Genomic DNA, 11,777 nt, shown 5'->3' with positions numbered 1-11,777 from the left:
AGAAACCTGTATGGTTGTTAACAAGCAAGGTGATAAATTGAATATAATGAAGTGTGGGGGGTGGGGGGGAGGCAGGGTGGGCTTACTAAATGGTAATTTTAATGCTTCCCATCATCCAGTACAGATCTTACTATGAAAAGTTAAGCAATGGTCACATTTCCCTTTTGCATAGGTTTATCTAATAAGAATATAACCATCTAAGCTGGAGAAGTGAAGCCAATCCAAAAGATGATTTGCAGATTCTGTACCACATATTTATCTGCAAGGAGGTGAACCATGAAAAATTGGGTTTTATCAAGCTTATTTTAACTTAAGTCTCCTTTTTCTCGAGGGTGGGGTTTAATTCTCAGCAGACTTCTCTGGAAGAACAGATTTTTTTTTCTATATTGTCTGATAGTGGAACCACAACTTCAGCTAATCTTAATCATATTTTTAAAAAGCCATTGTGGGACTTTAAGACATTAATCTCTTTGTTGCTTCTTGACACTTGCACGCTCTTGAGAAATAGTTCACTTTTGGAATTCAACTGATGCTTCTGCTTGGAAAAACTAGTCACGTTCAGTTTGGTTTGAAAAATCTCCAAATTTTGCATTTTAACTTCACTTTTTCTTTACCCTCACGAGGACTAGTTTGTACATAGTCCAAACAAATGAGAAAACTAACCCAGAGCCTGCTTTCTCCTGATTTCCTAGGAAAAAGATTGTATGAAGTTAAAAATTTCTGAGTTTCTGGTAATCAAATTGCTTATTCTGAAACGATTAGCAGGTCTGATGCTTTTAACTTCATTCAATTCTGATTCAGATTCAAGGCAGCTCACAATCTTGGGGTCAGGGGCATTTCCTGACCATTAGAAAATATCCCAACCTGGATATTTGGATCCAGAAAAATATGACAGACCAGGAACGTGTTTTTGGATTAAAAGACCAAGCACATTTCTCTTACCCCTATACAGACTTTAATTTTGAAAGAGACCTTATATGGAATATAAAAAAATGCCTTGATCTGAAACAGTCCAATGGTAGGTAATAGATGCGTGTGTATGGAGGGGGGCATATTCTAGAAACAGCCTAATATTAGGGCTACTAAAATCCCACAAAAATGTACAATTTATATTGTCCTTATACAGGTATTACCCAGGTCTGAACTTTGGGTTCTTTTCCTCATGGACCAGCACAGGTACTTTTCATGATTTTGGTATTAACTGATCTTATTTACCTTCTATGTTCTACTCAATTCATTGGATATCACCTGCAATGAAATCTAGAAAAACAAGCTTAGGGTCATATTCCGCTGTAGGTGTAAATTCAAATAGAGAAGGGGCAATGGGAAGCTTTTTCCCCCAAAATGCTCAAACATCACTGGAGGGGAAGAGAGAGCTGGAAAACTAGGAATTTGTCTATTCAGCACATAGATGGGAGACATTCCCCGAAAGACTGTTGGTAGATTAGCAATACCATTTGCTTTGTGTAACTTTCCAATTAATTATATGGGATTTGTTAACAGTGAATCCCAAACTTCCATACTGTGAAATTTTGCAGCAACAAGATGAGCAGAGTCAAAATGCAAGACAGAGCTGACTCGGCTATTAGTCTCATTACAGACTTACCACTCTTGCACTATTATTTCCTGACCTTATCTAACAAAATAGGTTAAGAAAATGTATCCTCAATACAAAGGTGAATGCTGGTCAATGTGGATTTTACAACCTTGATGAAAACCAGAGATGCTCTAAGTTTTTAATGTAAAAATGCTGTTATACTAGGCTATTTTTTTGTTGCTTTTATGTCACTACTGTTGTTAGATTTGTTGCTGGAGGCAAGAGGTGGTTCTTGCGGATTCCTCTTTCCCCTTGCAGATCCCTCAGTGCTATTCTAGATTTGCTGATCCTTCAAGGCAGTTTTGCTGCAGCCACAGGGAACATGCAAAATCAGCAAGATTGCCACCCTGTCTCATTACTCCAGTGCCAGCAGAATTCTGCTGAGCACAACTCTGGAAGTAACCCAGTGTTTATTGTATTTACTGTCATTTTCTAATGGTTATAGAGCTGGATTTTGTACTTGGTTAACTTTTACTGGTTCCTTCAGAAAATGCATTTGTGTAAATGAGACTCACCCCCTCTCAGTTCATTCACTACACAAACACAAGAATGTGGCAAGTTATATTGTAAAATTCTCCAATTAATTACATCATGCTTTACAGGGTTCCCTGTATCTTTAGAAAGGAAAAATGAGTTCTATATAGCCAATAGCTGAATAAAGCAATGAGTAAGTCATACCAAAATGGTAATACAGAATTTTTTAATGTTTTCTAATGAAATCATCACAGTAATAGGTTATTTTACTGCAATGATATGCAACTCTACCACACTAGTATAAATAAAAACATTAAGATCAATGTTCAATACAACTCTAGATAATATCACAGATTAACAACCTATGCAATCTTCATGAACCATCAACTGAACTGTTAAAAACAAACAAAAAAGATGCTGACACCCCCAAAACACAAACATCCTCTCCCAACCAAAATAAGGCGCTGCAAGTTTTTACATTATGAGTAGTAAACCCTTTCTGCTGAACATCACAGGCACATGAATTTCAGTTCAGAATCTCTAATGCAGCATGACGAGCAGAGATATCTCATGTGCCTGTAAGGAAAACTGAGTAGGTAACAACAGCAAACAGAGTGCATTAGATCAGCACAATATAGAAGTACCAAATGTGAAGATCTAACAGTTAAGACACACAGGAGCATGAATTACTATATTTTCACCCCATGCTGCAGAGGGTAGTCTGAGGGTGCTGAATTTATGCAATGTAGATACCTTGAGTGCCTTATACCAGAGCAAGAGGCTGGAGTGGAGTTTCAAACTCAGTAGCAGGCTTTCAAAATCAGAATTTGTTAAAGAAAAAAATATTTTAGATGTACTTGATTACAGCCAAGGGCAGAGGATTTTTTTTTCATTATTTTTAGTTTAAAGAGAATGTTGGATGGTAGCATCTCCTGAAGTGTCTTTATACATAGAGCAAATTATGTTTAGTTTAACACTGATTTACATAGTAAAAGGCTCAAGATGAAAAAGTATGCCAATTTTATACCCAAGCAACAAAAAGAATAGTCACGTTACTGATTTTAACTAGCTTAAAAAAAGGTGACCCAACAGAATGAATTGGTTCCAAAGGTTTTTTTCTTCCAACAGGGCAAGTTTTTTCTATCAATGGACCATTGCCTTTAGATCCAATTCAAAGAACAATTTTTCAAAAGTACTTTTACCTAAAGTTCATATCATTGAGTTAAAAGCAAAATCTAAAAATTTGTCTCAACACATTGAACTATCAGAAACTGGAGAGAACCATTATAAGGATTTAACCAGGATTTTAAAAAAAGAAAAAAACAGTATTTGGGTCACATTAACAAAGCACTTCCTTACGTCTTTCCAGTTCTTAAAAGCAGGTTGCAGTCATACAGACTCACTAGATTGATTCTGATACTCCTTTAGGTTTTCTCAAATCAAGATCCTGAATATCTTGGTGTCATATGTTATATAGAAAAGGAGGAGGGAGGGAAGAAACAGGTTAAATTACTCTGGCAACAAGCCTGAGAGCTACCCTAGTTCCCATGTAACTGGTGGGTTCTTTAACCTAGGGACTATCAGGGCTATTTGCCACTTCTGCTTTGCATGTGGTGTAGACATTTCTTGTTTGTTTGGTGTAACAATCAGACCCAATATTATAAGCTAAAGAAACAATGAGGAATCACAGATGCACACGTCATGCTGATGAACTCAGAAATGGGGTATTCCTGAGTTACTTGCAAAACCTGATGCAAAACAGAAGCAACAACTAAACAGGAAACAGTGTGCTCACTCCTGTGCAGCTGCAAATAATTGTGGCTGATCATTATGCATTAGCCAAAGTTACAAGGGTTGGTGCAGCTTTGCAAACAATTTTTGAAATCCCAGAGTGTCAAAATTGGCTGACCTATTTTGTTTTACTGATGGGGTCTACTGGGCAGGAACACAGTCAGAAGCTACAGTGTGCATACAGAGTTTTAATGCAACCCTCAACCATAGCACAGTTTTATGCGCACAATAAATATCTGAATACTCAATATGCCTCCAGTGTTACAAGATGTGATGCCCTGAAATGTTCATCTGTCATATCTCTCTGTTATTTTTTCAGTTATATTATGGGCAATAGCTTAAAATAACATTATCTGAAGACTTTATAGATGTGTTCTATCTATTAAATGAGCATTCAAAATACAGAAATGTTGAAGACAACAACAAAAAATTCCAGTTGTCAAGTAAATTGTGTATATTGGAGCTGGGATTAAAACTTTACAAAACTTTTCAAATAACAGTTGTTTTGAATTATCATTTCAGCTGCTATGTTTCAAAGTTCCTGAAATTAAAAATTGAATGGTCATGAGTGAATAATTAAAAGATTAATTTTTTTTAATCCTGGAATATTTGCAAATGGCAAGTCTCTTAATATTTGAGTTCTTTCCTTTTAAAAAAAGTAACTTTAAGGTTACAGTAATCAAATGTCAGGCTACATTACAAAGAAATAAACCCTTTCCCCATTGGTAAGTTTTTGCCCAAGTCATCTTTGCTTATGGAATATTTTAAATTATTGTATAAAAATCATCTTCTAAAGGTAAAATTAACTGTGTGACTATTAATTTGTATTTAGTATAGTTTAATCCATAAAAATATAAATAAAACCATGGTAAAATATGGATAGCTAGTGCAAATTGATTACAATTTTTCTCTTTTTTGTAGGAACAGAAAAAGTGATGTTTCTTGATTTAGCTGGCTATCTCCAGTGTTTGAGCATGCAGTTGTTGCCAAATACACATTTATACAGACCTGTTTCTGTTCTTAGCAGAATAGCAGTATTTTCCTCACACTGCACAAAGTTAGTATATACCTTAGTGTTTTTAATAATACAAAAATTGCATAAGCCCAGGTCACATTATAATCTTGCAACAGAAATATTCTTCTTGAGACAGGTTTTGGCTCTTTAAGATGCAGCTCAGGAACTGCAGGTTTTCTATCATGCTTTGCACAAGTTATTATACCTGCTCAATTTGCTTTTGCTACAGTAGATCTAAACTGTCACAAGACTCTCATGATAATCAAAGTCTGGGTTTAAATGGCACAAGAAATACTTTCTTCTTGTGAACATACTCAGCAAGTCACAGTACATCTCAATATGAGAAACTACCATTTCAAAAGGACACACCAATTGTTAAGAGGCTCTGTTACTGATCAGGAGAGGAGAGAGAAATAAAAGCTCTTCTGGAATGTAAAGAGGTGATGTGGAATAATTATACATTTCACAAGTTAACACAACAGTTGTCTGTGGTAAAAAGGGCAAAATTTGTCAGTCTTCAAAAGATGGCTCAATTCAAAATCATCCCTCCAGAAACAGGGACTACCATCAATTTCTTGAATGCTAAAGCAGCAAGGTACACATTGGAGCCTTCTATCATCGGACACAACTTTCAACTGCACTATCATGGCAGATCTAGAAACGCAGAACACATCCAGTGCAGGATTGCAGATCTTTGTTCACACCTTCTTTGCTACTTTGAGGAACAACCATTTTCCATTTCTTTCTGCTTTCTCCTAAATCAACTCCTGAATTCTAGCAGCATGCTTCTTCAAAAGTCCAGCTTCCCTTTTGCACTGCAAAGCAATGCCTGATGCTAAAGTATTGTGCTATTCAACAAATGAACCTCCTCTTCACTTTCCTCTCTCTCCTCAGTTATTGGGTTCAGTTGAACATTATTGATGCGGGGTCTTGGTTTGCCGTCTGGGCCATATGACGGAGGATATCTTTTTTTGTTATGATGCCAAGGAGGCGCCTGAAAGAGACATACAGAAGGTGGCTAATTAAATACAAGGACAAAAGGAAACAGACAAACTAATCTGCAGCCAAATCCTTTTTGTTGACAGGAACAGAGTGGAGTAAAGCCTGATTTTCCTATTCCAAGAAACACATTTTGTCATCCAGTAACCATCATTTTGTTAAAAACGACAGCAGTATTGTGATACTAAAGAAGATGGTCACTAAGCCATTACCCATTTTCATATAATCCAACTAAATAAAAGCCAAGCCTACACCCACAAGTTATTTTTTGCTGTTATTATATGCCAACAAAAAAGTGAGGGCAAAGAAAAAAGGTGTGAATAAGTGATATTGATCCCATTATCAAAGTAAAGTATGGCTGAATCTGACTAAACTCAAAATTGTTTGATAGTTCAATTTTGAGGCTTTGTCCAACATGACCTACTAGTTTGGGTGTCTTCATAAGAGCACATGCATATATATTTGAGGTAAATTTGTTTCACATTTATGGATTAGGAAAAAGAGAAAGCCATAGATTCTCCCTCCCTCTTGCCCCAAATTTAGAAACAGTGCTCTTATGATCGAGATCTTATACCAAGGAATGAAACTGTCCTAAAAAGTATTATCACAGGAGAGAGAGGCAGAAAGAATGAGCTTCTGACCTTGTTATTCTGGTTAGTGGTTTTTGTTGTAACTTTTTTTAAGAGGATGCATGAAACACTTGTGAAGTATTAGAATAATATGCAAGTTCAATTAGCATGTAAGTGGCTAAACTTGGAAGGCAGGTTTTAATAGCAACTATTGTGGGGCAGCAACTAAATCTAAAAACAGAATATAGCAAAAGGGGAAAATGGCAAGTAGTGTAACTAATGATAAATCTTAATCAGGAAATAAATTCCTTCTAGCAGTCACTCCAGAAAAGTGACTGTGCAACTGGCCAGGAAAACCAAAGTACAAGATTTAATGCTGCTATATATCCAGGTTTAGAAGACTAAAATGAAGTATGCAGGTTGACTGGTAGAAAATCCCAAACCCACCGAGTTCTGACATATATTTTATACAATTTTACAAAACTTAATGAGGAAGAAACAGGTGTATCCTGGTACCTGTCAGAATAGCAGCCTTTCTATTTTTGAAACCTCTAATCCACTTTCTTGCATAACATTATCTTTTAATTAACAGCACATGTCTTCATTTACTTTCCATAATGGATTTTCTACAAAAGGATTTTTATTCATCTCTCAAATTTACACTGTAATTAAGAAGCTGTCATCATATATAGTGACTGGATGTTCGGATGTTATAAGAGAACACCGAACAATTCACAAGTTTCATGCTTCCTGGTGTCTAAAGTGTCTAATGAGGAGATCTGATATATCTAATCACCAAGGGTTCGACGTGCTGCTTTAGTTGCTCGAGATGCTCTAATATGTTCTTCTTTGTGATGATCCCCAAGACAATCCTGAAACAGATCATGTTATGCTAATAACTGTGTGTGAAATCAAACAAAAAGCTCCAACCATAATGAGAGAAGTTTAGGGGGAAAATAAAATGAAAACATGGACTGCAAAAGTGCTAATAATGAAAAGGTTAACTGAAAATCAATTTGAACATTAACACCTCTTAGAGGTATCTCGTGGGCTTAAACTGCACATTAATCTTAAGAGTAATGTACATACATGCCAAACACAGATATCTAGAGATTCCTGTTATCACAACGACCATGCTTTCTACAGCTATAAAAATGAAATGCAAAAACAATTTTAAGCTTGTATTCCTTCATACATGAATGCTAACTTTTTACAAACATCAGTTGCTGTCATTATAGCTTGGCTCTTTTTGGATTCCATTCATACTGAAATTCCTTAAGCAAGGCTATACAATTCCCCCATTTCAATACTTCCTCTGAATATTCTGGATCATGCATCGAGAATAAACTTGATGAAAATATGTACATACTTTTTTATTTTTAATTAACTTTAAAACAAGGATAGGAAAGTGGAAGTAGGGAAGAATGTGGAGATTGCATATAAATGCAGCAGGGTGGGCAAATTAGGACTCTCACACTGTTTTCAACTACAGCTCCAATCAGGCCTACACACCACAGCCAATGGTGAAATGGCCAAAACATCTGGAGGGCTACATATTGTCCACTTCTATCTTATACGAATAAACCCAGGGAGCAGGGAAGGGGAGCAGATAGACTAGGTAGGATTTCTGCAGGATGCCAAAACTCCTTGTCTTGACTCACGACAATCTTGCTGAGTAGCAACGCTGCATCTACAAGCTTTTCTTACAGGCTGTTAGAACTGCAAACTAAAAGCCATATGTGGAACCAGATACTAAATCCTGTATCTATACAACAATTCCATGGAACAGAAGACTATTCAGTCCCATTAATAAGCAACAAAATAGTTTGCAAAATTCTTGATTCATTCTGTTTAAGATAACATTACCATCAAATTGCAGAACCAAAAAACAGCCTTCCTTTTCCAAACGGCAAATCATTTGAAGAGGATCCTAGTTCTACCAGCAGTCTAAGTACCTCTGGGGTACACAGACATTAACAAATATTTTGCTGACCACCCTTTTAAACAATGCTTTCTATCCCCTGTACTACTGTATGTTTCCTGTACAAGAGACCCTGGAAATGATATTCAAATCTGCACAATGGTTTACTTTCCAGGTAGAGGCATATACAACAAATATATGTAGCTTATCTGGCATTTTGCTTTATTTGGAGCTTTGCCCCTAAAATTAATACATGCAATGAAAAGTGGCTACCGCTATATTTATCAAATGCAAAGTAACATCTACAAAAGCAAGAAAACATGCATGCATACTGAAGAGTTGCCAATTAACAAAGCAAGCAACCGATTTCTACGAAGTTCACAAGGTCTCATTAGGAAATGTAACATTGGAGTATATGATAACCATTTTGGAAAATCTTAACTCTTTCTGTGTATCCTGCTATGCAAAACATCTACTTCCACGCAAATGGTATCGCTTACAGTTTTAAGTGACAGGTCACAAATTCAGAATTTTAAGAAATTTTATACAAATTTCACTACATATTCAGAGCAACAATATTTTACAAGAAGTAATTCAAATAATGTAATTTAGGGTGAATTCCAACTTGAAGGTTTATGGGCATTCCCTCCAGAGTGGAAGAAGCACTGGAAGTTATCTTTACCTCCTCACTCTGCCTGTTATGTAAATCAATTAAATGGCCAATTTCAACTGTCAAGTTGAGGCACTTCAGAAGGGAGGGAAGAAGACTGGAATCCCATCAGGATACACTGTAACCAGCAGTCCTGTTCTCCTCCACTCCCCCCAGTGTACGTCCTTTACCCCTTCTCCAAAATCACTCTTACAACTCAGAGAAGCAGTCACGTGTATTTCTTTACATACTGATGGCAAGGGGGAAGAGGGGGTTTTCCAGCTCTGAGGCCAGACTTCTGTTTGAGACCCTGGGTCTGGGTATCCAGGGAATCCTATGGCTCCCCAGATAATGTGCAAGGGACCACAGGATTGCACTGTTAAAATATTGTACTATGCAATAAAGGAACAGTATTTAAACAATGTCATACAAACATAACAGTTGAATATTTTTCTTTGAGCAAAGTAAATTATTGCAAGATCAAATGATGATGCCAAGTCCCTAAAGTCTAATATGCAATCTCAATAATAAAAATGGACTTGAAATAGTTTTACAGGGAAAATAGTTCTCTTTGTTGTTTCCAGATTATTAGAGGACATGGAAAACATCTCAGGTTCAATTCCAAATTAATTTCTAGGTAGGACTATGAAAACATTCTGTTTAAAACCCAGGAGATGCAATGTCAGTCTGCATGATTAATACTGTGCTAAATTAATCATTGATCTGACTCAGTACAAAGCAGTATTCCTGGCTATTAATTAGTACAACAGTGTCATGCCATAGGAGAGAACAGATTGGCTCCTATGAGAGGAACAAGGATTTCATTTTCAGCATGACTATGCATGGAAGCTCATTTGCAAATTTCCACAGGTCTCTCCTCCATCGTCATATGAGCAGGTCACTCCCATCAGTTCAAGGTGCAAGAAAGTTACATCTGCCTCTGTAATGTCTCAGCTAGCTCTGGAACACACTGACTGGTTCCCATGACAGAACAACCCACTATGGATAGCAGTCCATGATGAGGCGTTATGTTATGTAAATGCAGATTGATTTCCCCATAACCAGTTGTCGTGACATGTAAACTCAGCTAGTGGCTTCACTGATCACATTTAGAATGGCCATATGTTTAGCAAATGAGTTCCTATCTTAAAATTTAGAGATAGGGAAATACACATTCTAAAGATATCAGAAATAAGATGTACTAGATGTTACAGACAGTGATGTGAAACTCAACAGGAGGCTTCCACACTCAGGGGCAAACCATGTAATTTCTTGCTCTTTCCCTAGCTTTATGTAATCCACTGAAGAACCTACATGGTAACTAGAGCACAGAACTCTTCCAACCAAGAAAAGACACACAATAAAAATAGCCGTAAAACCAGTGACACTCTTTTCATACCAGTTTTCATGCTTAAATACATAGAAACATAGAAACTATGATAGAGCCTTTTTCAGCTGTTTTTCATTCTTACTTCAATCAAGTCACAGGGAGCAAGTAATATGAGTCACTACCTCCAGAAAAAATACAGATATGTGGAGCAACTGGGATTAGTTAAGTGGTACTGGTATTTTAACTGAAGGTAGTGTGCATATTAACCACATTCTATGACAATTTCAGACACTGGAGAAACAGGGTAGAGTGTTCCCATGTTTTAGGAACATAACGCAGCAACTCTTAAAGCAGTCCAGCATTTGCTCCTTATCATGAGAAATACCAGCCAGAACAAAATAATTTTCTCATGTGACAAGCTAAGGTTGACAAGCTAGGAAAAACTGTGATTGTTAAGATGTTTACAATGGGCTTGGCTGACTTTAGAAAATAGAATTGGAAGACAATACAGTCTTTAGTCAACACCAAACTATACTGTTACCTCATTTCATCATTAAGCACTCGTGTATAATACTTTTAACAAATGTTAAGAGTGCTAGGCATCTGATGAAATCAGTGGGAAAATAAGCAAACTCAAACCTTTCTGTTACAAACAGTATTTGCATCATAGGACTCACCCATTGTGTGTTACAAGGCACTGCCTTAGACCCAGTTTGCGGAAAATATCCACCACTATCTCCATTGGTGTGTGATCCGTTACTGTAAATGGGCTCATATCAAGAATGCTTCTAAGCTTCAAAGGTCGAGGGCTTTCAGCAGGAAGTGATGGGGTATGCTGGGCAAAGCACACTCTTGAACTGCCAACAATGCCTTCTTGCTTTTTCCTAGCACTTTCTTTAATCAAAACAAAAACAAGTAAATTTATTTATTTCAGATTTAAAATAACATATTGCATATTTTTAAAAGATGCTAGATATGACTTGATATTAGTTGATGCATGTTTGTTCCCCTTCAAAATGTTCTCTTCTACATATCTATGTCATGTTGTTGAAAAGAAATAATCCTAGGTTTCTATTATGAATAAAGGAATTCAACCCTACAGATCATTCAATTCAGGAAGCATGTCATTGAATTTCAAAATATTGAAAAATGGTAGAAGTGCTGATTTTAAAAAACAAATTATTAAAATATTCTAAGCTACTTTTCAATTAAAAGACTGGGTTTGCATGACATAATAACCCATTGTATCTAGCTATGTTGGTTTGTTGTGTCATGAGAACCTGGGATACTTCCAGCAGGGTAAAAACTATACCCTTGTTTAAAGGTAAAAACTCACCTGCACAACCTAATCGTTTGCACTTGGAATTGCTGTACCCACAATGGGTTATTGTATCATCTGAACCCAGGCAATTTATCCCATCACGAGCACAGA

At 36.5% G+C, this 11,777-nt stretch overlaps 1 protein-coding gene across 7 annotated transcripts in view; it reads right to left on the bottom strand.

The window, feature by feature from the left end:
* Positions 1 to 2,280: 2,280 nt before the first annotated feature.
* CLCN3 (chloride voltage-gated channel 3) overlaps positions 2,281 to 11,777 on the bottom strand; it is a 47,506-nt gene continuing 38,009 nt past the window's right edge. For 5 of the 7 annotated variants that reach the window (XM_044430905.1, XM_044430906.1, XM_044430904.1 and 2 more), the window contains 3 exons: positions 11,023 to 11,239; positions 7,242 to 7,317; positions 2,281 to 5,871 (listed from right to left, as the gene is read on the bottom strand). In XM_044430905.1, coding sequence (XP_044286840.1) covers positions 5,713 to 5,871; positions 7,242 to 7,317; positions 11,023 to 11,239 — 452 coding nt within the window. In that variant the 3' untranslated portion in view covers positions 2,281 to 5,712. The remainder of the gene's footprint in view (positions 5,872 to 7,241; positions 7,318 to 11,022; positions 11,240 to 11,777) is intronic. The other 2 variants (XM_044430910.1, XM_044430911.1) reach the window with 1 other exon arrangement.

Source organism: Varanus komodoensis, unplaced genomic scaffold, assembly GCF_004798865.1.
Source record: "Varanus komodoensis strain SLA01 unplaced genomic scaffold, ASM479886v1 scaffold21, whole genome shotgun sequence".
NCBI lineage: Eukaryota > Metazoa > Chordata > Lepidosauria > Squamata > Varanidae > Varanus > Varanus komodoensis.
The sequence above is the reverse complement of the archived record's forward strand: the minus strand, read 5'-3'. Positions and strand labels throughout refer to the sequence as shown.